We start from the raw sequence: 18,879 nt of genomic DNA, 5'->3' as shown, positions 1-18,879 counted from the left end.
GCTAAGGCAATTCAAACAAATGCTTAAGCTGCCAAGTATTTTGAATTTGGATTGTTCAATGTTCTCTTTGTGAAGCAAATTTGCCAGGAGACAAGAAAGGGAACCTACCAGACCACACCTATCTTTCTTTTTGCTTTCTTTCAAAGAGGCAGTCAACACTCCTGGTAAAAGGATTCCAGCACATCAGTAACCTGAAAATGGGAACTCTAGAAAAGAGGATTTTGTGCCTGCTCCCCCCAACCTTTTCCAGATAAGAAATCCAGAATGGTCAATGGAATGAAATGAACTTCCCATGGTTCTACAGCTAGTAAATGTTGTCATGGCAATGCGAGTCAGGGTCTAAATGGCTCAGAAGAGCATAATCTTTCCACTTCACCCATCTGCCTTACTACCCATAACTGCAGACTCTTCGAATTCACAAAGAGTATGATACCTATTAAAATGCTTCAATACAAAGAATTACAAGCAGAAATAGTCATTATTATATTCATGGCTTTCTCTAACACAATATGTACCTCTACATTAGTTATTCTTGCTCTTTGGTGAAAGAAGGGAAGGAAGTTGGAAAGAAGAAAAAATGAAAATGAATTACAGAAAAAAAAATGAAGTGTGAATAAAAGGCAGAAAAAGGAGAAAGAGGCTTTGCACACAAAGGTAGAAACTGTGAAAATGAGTGTCTGACATGAAGCAAAGAGGTCGCAGTAGGAAGGAGAACACCATACAGTTATTCTCACCTCCTGAATTCTATACCTGTAGCCTTCAAGATACAAAGGCCGTGGAAGGTCATGCTGAAATGACAATCATGGCTTTACAAGGTGAAGACAAGAAAAAGATCCATAATAAACAAGCAAGGAATTCTTCACACCACAGTTGCTAAGAGCATTGTTTAATATGTAGGCAGTAGCTCACAGACATGGACACTGCATACCTCCTGTAGGCATTCCAGAGTACAGTGACCCTCAGACCGGAACTCAGGCATCCCTGGAGGGATGGTATGGAATAGGCTCACCCAGAGGCCAGCCTCGATCACCCCAGCATCATATTTTCTTATATCAATTGTATGAAATAACCTCAGTCCAGAACTGTCTATTAAGCCTGGAACAAAAACACATCATTAAAAGTGAGTTGGAATTATTAATAGAAAGTTCTCATACTCAGTTGAAATGGATTCACTTGTTTTCCATAAAATCTTGCAAGGAATACAAGAAGAGATTAACGGAAGACAGCAATCAGCTTTATTCAACAGAAATTCAAACACCAGTCATCATATTGTTTGCCACCTTTGTAAACTCACAGGCCTGCTAGGGAGAGATGTTTGAGTTACTGAGTTGATATGTTTCACAGTTATCTAACATGGAGACAGAGCGGAAATTCTACCACCATTCATTAGAATGTAGAATAACCCTCCAAAAGTTTTGTTTCATTTCGTTTTGAGAGGAAGTTCAATAACACTTATTTAGGAGTACAATTCCTCAACCTAGAATCCATCTGCTAATGAACTACTAAAGTTTACCTTTCTATATAGTTTGCCACCATTCTCTTATGTTTTAAAATCATTCAATCAACACACAATTATTACATTTATTATAGTTACCACTGTGAACAGTAAGTACTACATTAGGCATTATGAAGATTAAAAAATAAATAAGACACACTCCTTGCTATGACATAGTTATTATAAAGAGGGAGAATTCATAAATCTGTTCATTAACTCTGAAATTAATTGACTTCCTTCCCAATAGCAATTAACACTAAGTTTGCATCTACAGCCTTGAGGAGTTTGTTTCTTCAAGGAAGACTTTGTAGACTACCCACCACATACCTCTGGCTAGATTAGGCCGCCCGTTAAATCTCTCAGAGTGCCAAGTACCTCCCTTTTGAATCACGTGGCATATATCTAATTTTATATTAATCAGTATGATCGTCTTATTATTTCTCTTTCCCACTGGACTGTGATTTCTATATGTGTGGGGACACTACGTTTTCACTCACATTAGATCATCCAACTCAGATCCATAGCATATTGGTGTTCAGGATTTGGAATAATTACATAAATCAAAGCAAAACAATTACTAGAAATTGCTTCTGTTGATAATTTCACATTGAATCTATCAATTTTTTAGTTTTGTCATATTACAGAATTAAATCAGAAATCAAACACGTGTCCTTACACTTACCTCTATACTTCAATATCATATGATACAGGTGCACTGCATAAATAGTTCTTGAGTATATTTGGCTTGTCTACCACATAACAAAATGCTTAATATTTTTAATGTGATTGATGGTAGGTTTTTCATATGGGTAGTTAAATAGAAAATGTTTTATGACATATTTGCAACTAATTTGTATCACAAAGGAAAAAAAGGCTATTATTGTACTTCCTAATAGGTATTGGAAACGTATTGGAAATGTTTGAAAGATTAATGACCACATGTGCCCATTTGCCTGGATGGTGCTGGTTAATGACTGCCGTTCCAGGGTAATTATGAATAGTACCCTCTTTCACTCTAAAAAAGGATCCTAGTTTGGATGACAAATGTACAGGTTAATTTTTTCTAATATTGGTTGCTATTTTGTTTCACTTCTGTGAAAGACAAGTTACAAAACTTTTTAGACGCATAGATAAAACATAAGAAGAATGAACTCACCTTTCTTATGTGTCGGATTATCATAATGGACTTCTAGAAGCACATAATGAGGATCTAATGGAGTGCCAAGGGATAATCCAACATGAGGTGGATAGGAAAAACCCTAAATATGATAGGAAAACTCCATAAGACAGTGTCCTTTGAAAGTCCCTTGGAACGCTTCTCCATTTTAAAAAAATTAAAAAAGCATTTCAACCTTCTGGAACACCATTAGTCAATCACTGATCAAATAAAATGACTTAAGGAAAGAATCCTTTCCTTTGCAAACAAAAATACTTCACTCTCAGATCAAAAACAGTAGGTAGAGCTTTACGTACAACTAGTAGCACCAAATATGTGAGAGGGAAACATGATCAGTTGGTTGTGTTATACCTCAGTAATATTAACCCCACCTCTCCTCCAATGGCCCAGGCAAAAATCACGGTCTCGCAGGTGAGGAAGGCGTCGGGCATGTTGGGGTGGTAGCACTCATGGCCGTAGTCCAGGACGCTGTCATTGAAGCTGCTGCTGCACTGATAGAGCAGGATGTGGTGGACCAGGTTCTCGTGGCCCCTCTGGATCACAGGCTCCACCTACCCAAACACAAAGGAGAGGGGGTGCGTCAGACGAAAACGCCCTGCGACATCCCACCACAAGCACAAAACTAAATATTCTGTCATGGGAAGGTTATGTGGTCCAAGTACAGTCTGCTCTGGGGACAGTGACGATGACAGTGACAATTGCGCTGACAACAGCAACAACAACGATGAGTTACCATTTACTCTGAGAATGGCGGGACTTCACTAATCTCTTCTTTTTTGTTTTAAATTAACTTTCCCCCCCTTTGCCCATACTGCATAGCTACTGTTTCAAAACTCGCTTACTCTCTCTTCCAGGCTTCACCTGGCGTTGTTCCTCTTCCCTCTTCTTCCTTTTTATTTCCCAAGTAGGAAAAAAAAAAAAAAGTAAAGATATTGGTACAAACTCTCACTCTCCTCCACCTCAAATGGTTATTTCACCATCCCTACTGGAGATGACAGATGATGTCTCATTCATCTTTATAAATACATGGGACTGGGCACAAAGGAGGGCTCAATAATGGATATTTTTATTTTAATGACAAAGATAACCATTTTGTTATTAGAAGTTTGGAGAGTGGAACTGGGTTTGTGGCTCAGTGGTAGAGTGCTCGCCTAGCACGTGTGAGGCACTGGGTTCAATCCTCGGAACCACATAAATAAATAAATAAGTAAATAAATGAATGAATGAATAAATAAAGGTATTGTGTCCATCTACAACTAAAAAATTTTTAAATAAAAGAAGTTTGCAGAGAAAAAGATCAAAACCATATTGTTAGCGATGTGCTGTTCCTCTGCAAGCTACTAGTAAGAACCACCACACAACACTGCCATCAGGGGTCAGCGCCAGACTCATAGCGGTATGCTGAGTGTCTCTTGGTCTCACTGCCACTGCCCTCCCATGGCCTGTCAATGTGTTCTTTCCTAAAAAGGGCAGATTCCAAGGCCTCTGTTTGAGACCTGGTAAGATCTTCAAGGAGAATTGAATTGTAATCTGACCTCCAGATAACAAACTGAGGGTATCACCTAAAAACTGAGGATTTCCTGAGAAAAGAACTACTTATAAAAGAACAAGGAAACTTTCTACAAACCTAGGTGCTAATTGTGGAAGAAGATAAAAAGGCTTGGAAGAAACAAGTCCTTGGCAAACTGGAGCGGATGTGAGAGATGAGATGAAGAAAGAAAGAAAAAAGTTTCCTGGCACCTCTGAGTAATCTGTTAGCCATGCGCGTGGCAGAAGAACAGCCTTGGAACCAAAACACAGAGGAGAAAGAGAGGGGCAGGATTCTTTTAAAGACTTAAGTCACTTCAGCACAGAGCTTTGGGATACACTTGTGAGGTCTTAGCAGTAAGAAGAAAAGAAAGAAACAATATCATAAAGCTGCCAAAACAGGGGCAAGACCAAAGTGGAAATTAACACTGATCATAAAACTGAACCTGGAAAATCAAGAACTCCTTTGGTTTATACTGGTTTTCCTGATCCCATTATCTCTTATCCTCTCTATCCAGGTCAAATAGGCATACAACAGCCCCTGCAACAGAGAGCGTCTTCAGAACCATTCACTGAATTGATCATGAAGTCCGCATCCATGAAGTGGGATCATTGTTTACCTGCTTCTGAGTTTCCTGAATATCTCATCTCCAGTTCTTTCCCTGCATCCCATGTCAGCAACTAAATTCTACTCTTACACCCTTACACCAGCTGTCTTCCCTCCCCTTAAACTCTTTCTGACCCTCTTTCCTGATTTTTCAGCTAGTTCACACCTTTCCAATCAACCCACCATCTTGTCCTAGAAGGTCCCTTGTGTGACTCACCCACCGGACCCCTCACACCTCACCTGCACACCCCCAGCTGTGGTTCAGTCCTGCCACCTGCCCTTCTCAGTCTCTACTTAGAATATTGAAGATATGCTTCCTTTTTTTTGCATCAAACAGTATACCTTTTAACTTTTTTATTATTTGTTTTATTTTTACAGAATGCATTTTGATTCATTGTACACAAATGGGGTACATCATTTTGTTTTTAAGATTGTGCACGATGTAGATTCAAACCATTTGTGTAATCATACATATACAGAGGGGAATGATGTCTGCCTCATTCCATCTTTCATTCCCCTGCCCCCTCCCCCTCTCATTTCCCCCTACGAAATCTAAAGTTCCCCCATTCTTCTCTCACCCCCCGCTCCCCACCCCCATTATGTATCATCAATTTTAATTAATAAAATAATTATGTCCATTATCCTCTTTATTAAGTATACATAGGTTCAACCTGTGAACAGCATTTAAAAAATATTTTGGCTGCCTGTTAACCAGAGTCAATAAATGCTTTGCTGCTTTTTCTCAATACTTATTAAAAATGTTTTCCCCTTAAATTTCTTTTTTATTAGTGAATTATAATTATAATAATGGGCTTTATTGTTATATCTTTGTGCCTGTACATAGCCTGATTTGGTCTAGAACATTTCCATGTATCTCCCTTTACCTTCTCCTCATTTTCCCTACCCATTACTCTCTATTATACTGGTCTCCCCTCTATTTTCATGAGATATATTTCCCTTACTTTTCTGCTCTATCTTCCATATATGAGAGAAAACATGTTTGTCTGACATTCTTCCTAGATGTCCATCAACAGATGAGTGGATAAAGAAAATGTGGTGTATATATACTTAGTGATTTACTCAGCATTATGTCATTTGCAGGAAAGTAGATGGAACCAGAGAACATCATGCCAAGAGAAATAAGCCAGCCTCAGAAAGTCAAAAGGTGACAATACACTTTTATAACCATTCATGTGAGACCTCAAACTTTATAACTCATATTTTTGCCTTGGTAAATCAACCTTTATTTTGTTCTGAATTCTGCCCTTTCCCCTGATGTGGCTATTCTGAACCTTTCCCAACCTATACAGACTTCCTAATCTGCTCTCAGCAAATGAATCAATTATTTTGAAGAGACAGGAAGGAATTTCTACCCATTCTGTAGTTGCATAGTTCCGCGAGGGCAGAGAGGGGTGTAACTAGATGCCAGAGACACAATGTAATTGAAAGATCTTAAGTGCAGCAATCCATTCTAGAATTTTTTTGGAGTGGGGTCTGGGGATTGAACTCAGAGTGTTGTAAGTGCTAGGCAGGCACGCCACTGAGTTACATTTCCAGACCCCATCAACTCATTCTATATATTCATTTTTAAATATATAAAGGAATAAAATGACTCAAAGAATCTGCACTTGGTGTTAGTTCAGTTAAATAGAGCCTCACAGAGTGGGTTGAGACCTGGAGAAATAAGAATCAAATGATGGGAAGCAGGTTCAGACAAAAAAATTTCGAAGTGTTGCAAAATTCCTTAGAACTTAAAACCAACAAAGAACAGGAGGTAGGAAAATCTTAGGGGAAACGCCACCCTTCTGTCTTTGAAGGAAGGGGGTCCTTGACAAAACTGTGCCTCTTTGCTGGTTCCCTTTCACCAGGACTGACTGCAAAAATAGATTCAGTTCAGAAAGGACCTGTTTTGAAAGCAACTAAGAATCAGCAAAATTATGAATCCATATACAGCCCTCCAACAGTCACTTACCTAAACATTAGCACCTGGTGAAAGAAATGTCCTTTTTACCTAATTTACTTATTGTTGAACAGCATCTCCTCAAAAAACTTAACACCAAAAAAACAAATAACCTCATCAATAAACGGGCAAAGGATCTGAACAGACACTTCACAGAAGAAATATGATCAGTTAATGAATGTATGAAAAAAAATCATCTCTAGCAATTGGAGAAATGAAAATTGAAAGTACATTAAGATTCCATTTCACTATAGTCAGATGGCAATCAAGAAAAAAGTTATCAATAAATGGTGAGGATATGGGGAAAAAGGTACACTTATACATTGCTGGTGGGACTGCATATAAGTGCAACCACTGTGGAAAGCAGTATGGCGATTCCTCAGAAAACTTGGAATGGAACCATCATTTGATGAAGTATTCCATTCCTTGGTATTAACCCAAAGGACCCAAAATCAGCATAATATAGTGATGCAGCCACATCATGTTTACAGCAGCTCAATTCACAAAAACTAAGATATGGAACCAACCTAGGTGCCCTTCAACATATGAATGGAAAGAAATGTGGTACATATACACAATGAAATATTACTCAGCCATAAAGAAAAATGAAATTATGGCATTTGCTAGTAAATGAATGGAAATGGAGACTATTATACTAAGTTAAATAATCCAGTCCCAGAAAACCAAAGGTCAAATGTTTTCTCTGATATGCTGATGCTAACACAAAATAAGAGGGGTCAGAATAGAAGTTCATTGGATTAAACAAAGGGGAATGAAGGGAAGGGAGTGGGGATGGGGATAGGGAATACCGTAGAATGGATCGGACATAACTTTCTTATGTTCATATATGACTACATGGCCAGTGAAACTCCACATTGTATACAACCACAAGTATGGAAGATTATACTACATGTATGTGTAATATTTTAAAATACATTCTACTGTCACATATAACTAAAAAGAACAAATAAAAAATTTTAAAAAATTTATGTTCACTTGGAACCTGAGAATATGACCTTATTTGGAAATAGGGTCTCTGCAGATGTAATTGATTCAGATGAGGTCATACTGGATAAGGATGGGCCCTACGCCCAATGACTGGTGTCTTTACAAGAGAAAGGAAAGGGAGATTTGGCCACAGACACACACAGAGAAGATGGCAAAGGGCCGATGAAGGAAAGGTTCTCCCCACAGCTGTGGAAGGGAGGCTGACTCTGTCTATACCTTGATTTCGGACCTCCATTAAAGAGTACAAAGTTCTGTTCTTTGAAGCTGTCCATTTATTATGACTGTCTCAGGAAGCTGATCTATCCCCCATCCCCAATTTTAAATCATGAACTAATGATTTGCAGATTTATACATTTAGACCTAGCTTCGGATTGTTTCTGCAATTATTGTGATGTGCATTGTCACAGATATGTTTCTCTTCATGATTGAGGCTAAATAATGCCTTTATCTGTAGTTAAACATATATGTGTCCTGCTCCAGTTTTTAATTGGGGAGTGTAAAGAGGGAAAAATGCCTTTCTTGTCCTGTCCAAGTACACTGAGCTCTATTAGAGAAACACAGGAGGTAACCACAGCTCTTGAGTAATTTTCCTAACTAAGCTCCTTCTTCCAGGTCTATCCATTTAAGATGTTTTTTTCTTGCTTGTTGAAACACGCATGGGAGAGTGAAACATAGCTCTGCAAAGACAACTTTCAGTTCAATAAATTAAAAATTGAAACAAAGGGAAGAGGTAATGGGTGGAATCTGTAATGAGCTGGAAATTCTGTAAATCCCCATCACTCTTCTTCTTGCCTGTTCTTGTTCCTGGCACCCTGCTTTACATACCACCTGAGGCCCAGGTTGCTGTCCACATAAAAGCCCATAAAACTATCTCTGACATAGGGCATCCAAAGGTTAGCTGGCTCATAAAGTTGTACTGCCTATGAGAACATTACAGCCAGAACTAGCAGCATAGGTAGATCTCCTTATGATCCCATTGACAATCCCATGTGCCTATGGTAATGCAGAAGCATCTGCCTTATTCTCATGCCTAACTCGGGGAGGGGGGGGGGACTCCCTAATATCACAATATTTCTCAGTTATGAAAGGTTAAAAAACTGAGCAAGGGAATGGGATCTTCACCCCGAAGATATTCCACTCTAAGAAAAATCAGGGATCAAAGCAAAGCCTGACTTGCTGATGTGGCGTCAAGGTATCCCAGAAATTCATCCACTCACAGTTCTGCAACATGAATGGACCGGCAGCTAAATCCCAGAAGGCGACTGCAAGAAGGTCAAGTCAGACACAGATGAAGAAAAGGAATGAAGAAAGAGTAAGAACTGAGGAAGAGGGAACTCTGGGAATAATTCACCCCTTTCTGTAATCCGGAATTCTTAGGGAATTCTCAACTGCCACCTTCATACCTGACCTTGATCTGCCAGCCAGTTGACCAGTTCCGGGATGGATATCAAACCCCCAGTCTTGCCTTAGGAATTTTTCAAACTATAACAAGGAATATTTTTACTTTTCAAACTATAAAAAGGAATCTTCTAGAAGCTAGACATTGTGAGGTTCAGCAAGTCCCAGGTTCCTGATGTTTTCCAGCATATTGAAGAAGCCAGTGTGCAGAGAGATGAGAGAGCACACAGAGAAGTACTGGAGATAGGCAGGACGGTCTTAGCCAAGTTTTAACACCTACCTTAGGTTGGTTCTGAAATCAGCTGTATCTCTGCCATTCTGTGGTTCACTTATCCAGCTTTCCCGTTAATTAATAAATCAATACATTCATTCTTTTTCTTAAGCTACTTCAACTTGAGTTTGTTACTTGTTGCCAAAAGTCCTAACAATCATACTCAAGTATATATCATGAATTCATTGATATATATGTGCTAAGTCATAGGTTACCTGAAATTGTCTTTTCTATTAGGAACACTGTCACATAAAATGCTTGTATTTTAATCTTCCTTTTTATTTACCATTCTTAACTGGATCTGGACAAGTTAATAACAACAATACTTTAGTAAATTCTCTGGAAGAATTAGGTGGAAGAAAATAACCATCTCCTCTACTATTCACAAATGTCTTTCTCTCCTGTTTACCAATTGCTGAATTTCCACACAAGCTGTTAGCATTAAGATTGTTTACATGATGAATATGCAAATTTTCTTGAGAGAGGTGACATATTACCATTTACAGTCATCCACATCTGAATGTGATATAGATGGTCAAACACCTCAGGAATATAACAAACAAAGTAAAAAACAGCTTTAAAGAAACTTTCTGAAACAACATAATTGGTATACATATTGTCCTTTGAATTTTAACAGGTTATTCATGAACTCTCAAGTAACTTTTGGCCCTGTATTAGCATGTAAATTAATTTTCAGTCAATTAAGATATTCAATAAATCAGAGATCACTATATCTAAGAAACTAACTGAACACACACATAGCTTGAAAGAAGTAATAGTCTCCTGTCAATCAGGAGAGTGAGTTCACTTCTAGGCTGTGCCACCAACCAGCTGTGCAACATGACTGTGTGCAGGTCACATCACACAGCTCTTATGTTCCATCCAGCTCTAGACTATATACACAGAGGCTATAGATATTCATTTAATCCTCCAAACAAACCTTATAGAATTACTCTACATTTCATAGAAATGAAAAACAAAGTGCATATAAGTTAAGGAACTTGCCCAATGGCAGACCTAGATTTGACTCTGGGATCTGGATTGGATCAAGCTCCCAACCACTGTGCTGAGATACTGGCGTTCACTGGCAGGGCAGTAGAAGGGACAGTGTCGTGCTTCACCAAATCACTTTAGGTGCCTTACCCACATTAGAGAGGGAGAGAGACTCCATTGGCCAGATACAAATACATACCCCATAGCCACACCCCTAGTGAACCACTTCCTTCAGCCACACCCCACCTGCCTCCAGTTACCACTCAGTTAATCCCATCAGGGATTAATTCATCAATTAGATTAAGGTTATAGCCCAATCATTTCTCCTCCAAATCTTCTTGTATTGTTTCACATATAAGCTTTTGGGGGAAACCTCACATCCAAACCATAACAGTCAGTTACAATTATTTTTTAAATCACCCTTTATGTGTTGCTTCCCCTTTCTAGACAATCAACAGAAACTGAGGTGACCACTACCCAAGTCTGAATTAAGTTGGAAAATTGTTCATTCATATTTGTCAGGGAAAAAATACAAAACAGACTTCCCAAAATAACTAATGGCTAAGCCTGGTTCTATAATGTGTTTGAAAAAAACCAATCTTTTTCAAGAGAACATTGAATATCTAGAACATACTGGAAGAATATGACTCACTCTAGCTCTTACTGCTCATCTTTAAACTTCCTTCAAGTTACTTTCTAGTCACAACAATCACATCTGCCCACACCTCCTATCCATCCAACCAATGAACCCATACTTACCTTCTTCAGTGTTGCTATGGTCTGAATGTGTCCCCTGAAATTCATATGTTTGAACTTAATTGCCAATGTGATGGTTTTAAAGGTGAGGCCTTTTAGGAGTGGTTAGACCCTGAGGACAAAGTCCTTATGGATAGGATTAGAGCCCTCACACAAGGGCTCTCTCCCCTTCTCTCTTCTCCCTTCTGCCATAAGGACACAGCAATAAGGGTCCATCATTTTCTTTTTTAAACTGGAAGTTGAATCAAGAGGGGCTCTACCACTGAGTTCCATCCCTAGTCCTTTATATTTATTTTTAATTTTAAGATATGGTCTCACTTTGTTGCTCAGGCTGGCCTTGAACTTGTGATCCTCCCGGTTTAGCCTCTGAGTACCTGGGATTATAGGCATACACCACTCTACCCAGCTAAGGATCCATATTATCTTGAAAGCAGAGAGCAGCCCTCACCAATGCCAATGCCTCTTTATTTTTTAATAAAATTTAATATTTAATTCTATTATTGCATATTAATTATACACGTTTATGAGATTCAGGGTGACAGTTCAACACATGCAAATAGCAAGTACTGATCAAACCAGGGAAATTAGCCTTTCCCTCTCCATATCATTCCTTTATGTTTGGAGTCTTTGAGCTCCAATCTTCCAGATCTTCATAATGCCAGTGACTTCATCTTGGACTTCCCTTACATGAAATAAATTTCTGTTTTTCATAAATTACTTAGTATAAAGTTGTATGTGTGTGTTTTGTAGCAGCACAAACAGACTAAGATGGATGTTGAGGAGCTACTTGTCTTCTGGGCAACACTCTGGATTTCCACTGGACCCTGTTCCCAAATCTGCACTCTTCACCTTGTTAGCCAGACTGTAATATTCAGAGGCTCTACGCTACCCGGAGCTTGGCTGATCAAGTCCACGCCTTCTGACACTCAGCGCCCACTCTCATTGGCTGCGCCTTGCCCCACCGTCCTTCCTTTTCTACCATGTCCATTCTTACCACCATGATTTCACTCACGCTGTTTTCCCCATTCAGTAAGTCCCCCTTGTTCAGCCTCACTTATTTAAATCCTATTCATTTTTGAAAGCCCAGGTTTTGCTTTCCCTGGATGCTTTCTCTGATTCCTTTGGCTCACGTGGATCTTGTTTCTCTGACTTTCTTTCAGGAGGCAGCACTGTGTGGTGCCCTGACACCAAAGACTTGGTTTGGAATCCAAAGTCTGCCACTTAATAGTTATGACCCAAGGCAAATTACTTAACCTTACTGAAACTCAGTTTTCTTATTTGTCAAAGGGAAATACGAATCAGCTTTTAATCTGTTATAAAAATTAAAGGAGCAATTGGCATACAATTTTTAGTGATTATTAGTTGAAAACGGCTTTCAGTTCTAGACAATGTAGCACATCTATAATGTTTTTTATTGAATGCAATTATTCCATACATAAATTTTTTTCCATAGAATATCAACTCACTGTTTTACCATTTGCTGCCAATCCATTACATGGAAAACACTTTTTATAGCCCTTATTATTTATTTGTGTGTGTATGAATAAATATGACATGAAGACAAGATATTGCTAGTTATTTTTTGATCTGTTGTTGTTTACATCTTTATAAGTGTGAGGGGTTTTGAAATAATAAATTGAATTGATTTTTAGGTTAACCTAAATTTAATTCTGGCTATTCACAGAGTCAGATGTGCATACAGTTCATATATAATTGATAACATAATTTTGGGTGATTCATAGTGCAGAATAATGGTTCAGAAAGCTTTTCTAACAATGTTTGCTTTCATTTTTATTATCTTGGTTAATACACTCTCTTCAATATAGCAATATGTCAAAGGTGTTAATACATTTGGATTTTTGCCAGTCCTGTACGGGACAGACACACATGGACCAACGTGTCATGGGGGATGAGAAGAACAGAAATGAGGAATATCTTTCAGGAACCTAGTTTCCATCACAGAATGTCAGGGACAGAACTATGCATTGAAATGTATGTGAATGCCAAATTTGATGTGACTCATCCTCCTATCCTGGAGAAATAAACCAAAGGTACTAGAAGAAAGATCAGAAACAACACTCAGCTGAGCAAAGATAAACAACCATCACTTTACCAAAACAATGGAAAAGTTATTTGCAACATTTTTGTTAAACTCATGGCCAATTCCCTTGACAGGAACAAAACTGATGAGCAAACTAAATGAACAGAAAGTTCATAGAAAAGAGGAAACAGCAGTGACATGCTCACCTGTCAGGTTGGCAACATTTTAAGTCTCTTAGTAAGCAATGCTGGCCGGGAAGAATGTAATGGCATGAAACTGGAAATGATTTGGTGTTGTTGATAAAATTACATTAAATTCAGATAGTGGACCACTTCACAGTCATAAAAATAAAATAGCTCTATACATACTGAAGTGAAGCATTTTTCAAAACATACTGTTAAATTTTAAAATGTGTCAAAATATCTAGTATCTATATATCCTACCAGGGTCTAAAAATAAAACCAAGAATATATATATACATATTTGTACACACACACACACACACACACACACACACACACTGAACAAGAAGGATAATCAAAACAGACACACAGGTATGTGATTTCATAGGTATAGAAATTTTCAGAAAAATAATAAAAAGAAAACATTGATAATGGTTTGTGAAAAGTAAAACTCAAATGGTAGCAGGTAGGGTATTTTGCTTTCCACTTTACAACCTTCTACATTTGAATATTTTGCACTGAACAATAATAATTGTACATTATATTAAATTCTGGTTTCATCACTTACTAAATGAAGGACCTATGACGAGTTCATTAACAGTATGAGGCTCCAATTCCTAACTTACAGGGTGATCATGAGAGCTGCCTGAGTTACTGGAATATCCCACAACTATGGTATACATAAGGTATTCGTAAAATGTCCGTTCTCTTATTTTCCATTCATAATCTATTTTTGTTAGCTCCTTGAAAATTACATTTATATTATATTCATCGTAGGCAATAACATGAATAATTACATTCATATCTCCAAATACTTTCATAAATATTTATTCCCATTGATCCACCTTTTCCCATACTAAGTTGTAGTTAGCAGCAAGAAGTTCTAGTATGCTATTGCACAGTAAGATGACCTACAACCATAATGTTCTGAATATTTCAAAAAACTATAAGAAAGGATTTTGAACGTTTCCACCATAAAAAAACATAAATTTTTGAGGAGATAGGTTCAACAGGTTTACATGATTTGAATCATCACATGTACAATGTTTATGGTTTTATATATCAGTTAAAAAGTGAAAAATTTAAAGTTTCCTAATTATTGAGTCAATGAAACATAGTTGATTTCCTCTTATAATTTTCTAATTTATAATAAGTATTTAGAGTATGAATTAATTAGGATGGATCTGGAGTTAGGTTTCTGGAATAATGTGTATTTTCTCTGAAAACCCAATCATAACAGCACAGGTTTTAGGTTCTTAAAATAACTAAGTTTTCTTGCCCAAGCCCACTGTCAAGGCTTCCCAGCCCAAATGATAGAGGCCAGTCCATGCAGCTTCCCCCTGACCAGTCACAGCTCCTGATGGGAGGATCCCAGCAGGCACCAAGACCTTGCTTTGGTTCTGCATCAAACATTTTCCATTTCCCTGGATTGTTTCCTGCTTTCTGGTCTCCTTTGAAGTTATAGTTACTGGGATGTTTCTTGTTGTGTTGTTGTTGTTGGGGGGAGGGTATATTTATTTTATTTTATTTTTTATGACTTCAAGACCTAATAATCCTGTCCATGAAAGGATAGAACTTAATTACCAACAGATGATTCTAAGGATAAAATAACACAGTCCCAAATTAGAAAAAAAAAAGCAAAAACCTTAGTTTTTCATTTAGCCCAATACAACTTACTATATATATAAAAAAATTTAAACATGACAATTTAATTCTGCATGTTTTAAAACTAACTTCCTTTACAAAAACTGTTCACATCCTGATATTCCTAGTACCTGTGTTTATATATAATTTGTCATAATAATTTTGGCAGTTTTAAATAAGGTATATCATTGTAGCACATATTCATCATAATTTAAGAGGTTTATTTCCTGGAGAAATTTAATAAATAAGACATCATTTTTTTTTCTTCTAGGAGGAGGGAAATAATAGCGAAGACATTTTTTATTCCTTTAGGAATTGCCTAAAGATTAGATCTACTTGTAGACAATACAAATTAATAACATTGCTTCATGAAGAATTTTATGTTGGCTTTTCTCCAAAGGCCCAGAATTCATTGCTCTTTTAAATGCCTGCAAAATAAATTCTACTTTATTCAGTAATGAAAGTAGGAGAAACTGATGTTAAGTGTTTCCCTCTAAGATATAAAATAAAGTTGCTTTAAAACTGGTAATTATCCAGGACTTTGAATTATAGTTTGCTTCATTGAATTTTGGCTTTTTGTATGAAATGTCTAAGTAGCACAGCAGAACTGCTCTGTTCAGTCCTTAAGTTAATTAAGTATATAATACACAGTGTCACTCATTCAAAGTTCATTTGTCCCAGGGATAAAATAGATCTTTTGAACATTGTTACAATTCACCATTCTGATTTGAGTGTAGACTTGATTCATTTATTTAACAAATATTTACTAAGCACTCTCAGAAACTACACCCAGGGCCGAAGCTCCAAAGATGGGCATGGTGCAATTGTCCAGGGACTTAAGGTCTAGAGTCAGGTAAAAATATGAGTCCACCTGGAATACAGGTGCTATGATATCAATAAAAGCTATTATTTGTATCTATGGGTACCAAGGACATTACAAATTTATCACATCATCACATTTAATTTCACTTAATCTTCGTATACCCCTGAGACTGATATTAAAATTGAGGCACAGTGAAGCAAGTAGAAGGCTTGAATTTGCACCCAGAGTTCAGTGGCTAGCCTCAGAGTGACTTTTCTTTGCCTATTTTTCTTATCTATATAGGTTAAGTGCAGATGCAGGGGGAGGAGCTGTGGTCAGAAAAAGAATTAGAATAGTGATCGAAATAATGCTGTACTGTAATATTACAGTACTGTTGCGAGAAATTACTTGGTTTATTTTGTGGAGTATTACCCTCTGATTGGAAAGGGGATAATATTAAGAATGGAAAGCAGGGAGGGTGGGGAGAGAGAGAGAGAGAGAAAGGAAGAGACTGCTCTGTTTTGTAAATCTGCACTTTGTCATGACTGCAACCAAGAAATGTACTCTTTCACACTTCCAAAAAGTTAGGCAAATATATGTATAGAAGTGGATGATTTTTGTTGTTCTGGCTCATCTGTTTTTCTTATTCTTTGTGTTTAAACATGAGGCCCCCTTTGAAAAAAAGTACTCATATACAGGATGATTCCATGAAAAAGAGAAAGTAACAAACTGAAATGTGTCTCAGACTATGGCTGAGTTCAACACCAGTCTTCACGTCTGTGGGTGAGTCTCCACTGAGGATGAATAACTCCCACTCCATCAGATCTTTGTTTTTCTTAATAAACAGATCCATGATTTACTTTTCCAAAGCCCAGTCTCTACTACCTCCAGCTATTTCAATTAATAAGGCTTCTCCCATGCATACAGGTTTCTTGAGCACAAGACAAATGTCTCATTAATCTTTGGGTGTGTTTGCATTTGATGTAAGTTAATACATAGAGAAAATAATATAACATCTTTCATATAAGCATCACCCAGAAATAAATAATGATAATAAATAATACGTGTTTACTTTGCTATTCATCTTTGTCCCTATTGGATCCAGGACATTTGTGTGTTCCCACCAGGTCCTCAAATGGTAAAATGAATCACCAAACTCAGGGATCAAGGTGAGTCTCAGGAATAAACTCAGGGTTTTTCTGTTCTAAACATGTCTTCAAAATTGAGTCTAAAATAACTTGCAGTATTTTTTGTCAGAGTTTATATATTCTCAGTATCCACAGAAATGATATTAAAAATGGATCCACTCAGGAAGAAAACTTAAAAAGCATGAGTGATTTATTTTATATTTTTCCCAATCAGATAAAAGACACACTCAGTCTACCTTCATAATTTACAATCTGCAAAGAGAAAGTTTCCAGTTTCAGAAATGTGGCCAACCTCTTTTCTTGGCAGATGAAAGAAGAGATCTAAACAAGATCTGATAAACCAAGTTATGATCATAGTTCCAAAGAAGGAACTCATCGCCTCCTCCCCCCTGGGAACCATTACTTCCTTGGGGTTTTTATTAAAGACTTAACCCCTAACATCAAATGAGTTGAGAAGTCTTTCAACTTCTACCTCCACAACAACCCTTGCGTCTACTCTCACTTACCCTATCCTGATATGTATGACTGAACTGCAGGCTCTAGTTATCTGTCGCTTACATCTCTACAACACATCACGCCACCCTCCAGCCAAACTCGATAACTCCACTTTGCCTTAGCTCACGAGACATACACTTCTTGGCCCACCATCCATGCTCTCTGAGATCTTTCACAAGACCCCAAGCATCACCTGGATCATCTTTTCTCTGTGTCTTAGGTCATGGCATATCAGTCTTCTAAGTCCTAAATCTGGCAAAATGAAGTTGCACCTGTTAGAACTTGAGTCCCTAGTGAAGGATAACTAGAATGTTCTGGACACGCCTGGCTTGGAAAACACACGCCTGGCTTGGAAAACACCTGCATTGTCAAAGCTGACAACAAACATGCCTTAAAACACATTGCCAAACTTTGCAAGAAATTTAAGAGAGATTTCCCAAAGGTAAAAGAGAAAACAATATAAAACTTAAATCAAAATGATGAACAAAACCAGAAGCAAAGACTCCAGAGAGAGCACTTTTATTAATGTATGACTGACAGGCACTGAACTGCACATATTTAAAATCAGTGTAAAATTTGATAAATTCTGACATGTACACCCTCGTGAACCATCATCGCAATCGAGATAATGAATATACCCCATTATCCCCAAAAGTTTCCTCATAGTCCCTCATTGTCATCTCTTCCTGTTCCATCCTCAGCCCTAGGAAACTGCTGGATGGTTTCATGACACTATAGATAATAGGTACTTTCTAGAATCTTATTTAAAAAAAAAAAAAAGAAAACTGGAAATCAAGCTCCACACCATAGTGCATGACTGTGGTCCCAACTACTCCAGGAGCTGAAACGGGGATTGTTTGGGCCCTGAGTTCCAGACAAGACTGGGCAACACAGAGAGATTCCCACCTCAATAAAAGAGGGGGTGGAAATCATATGTACTCTATTTTGTCTTACTTCACTCAGCATACTTATTTTCAGATTAATCCATACTGTGTATTAACAGTTTTTTTAAATGACTAAGAAGTATTCCATTATATTGTTATTCCAAGTGAAGCTGATATTCCAACTCCTTTTACATATTCATGGAGATTTGGATTGTTTCTATTTCTTGACTATCATAAATAAAGCTGTTATGAAAACTCAGGTACAAGTCTTTGTGTGGACATAGGCTTCATTACTCTTGGATAAAAATCCAGGAGTAGACTAGCTGGAATATATGGTAAGTATATTTTTAAATTTTTACCAAAATGCCAAGTAGTTTTTTCAAAGAGACTGTACTGTTTTGTAGTTCCACAGGCAATGTATTAGAATCCCAATTCACTTCTTACCAATGATTTAATTTTGGTTATTTGGTTATTCTTACAGGTGTGTAGTG

At 37.5% G+C, this 18,879-nt stretch overlaps 1 protein-coding gene across 1 annotated transcript in view; it reads right to left on the bottom strand.

The window, feature by feature from the left end:
- The window catches only part of MOXD1 (monooxygenase DBH like 1), a 78,551-nt gene that overhangs the window by 22,357 nt on the left and 37,315 nt on the right, over positions 1–18,879 (bottom strand). The window contains 3 exon segments of the mRNA XM_079148198.1: positions 929–1,095; positions 2,652–2,754; positions 3,044–3,223. Of these exon segments, the coding sequence (XP_079004324.1) occupies positions 929–1,095; positions 2,652–2,754; positions 3,044–3,223 (450 nt within the window).

This window comes from Sciurus vulgaris (genome assembly GCF_902686455.1).
Source record: "Sciurus vulgaris genome assembly, chromosome: 7".
In the NCBI taxonomy this organism is placed as follows: domain Eukaryota; kingdom Metazoa; phylum Chordata; class Mammalia; order Rodentia; family Sciuridae; genus Sciurus; species Sciurus vulgaris.
This window is presented reverse-complemented; position numbering and strand designations above follow the sequence as displayed.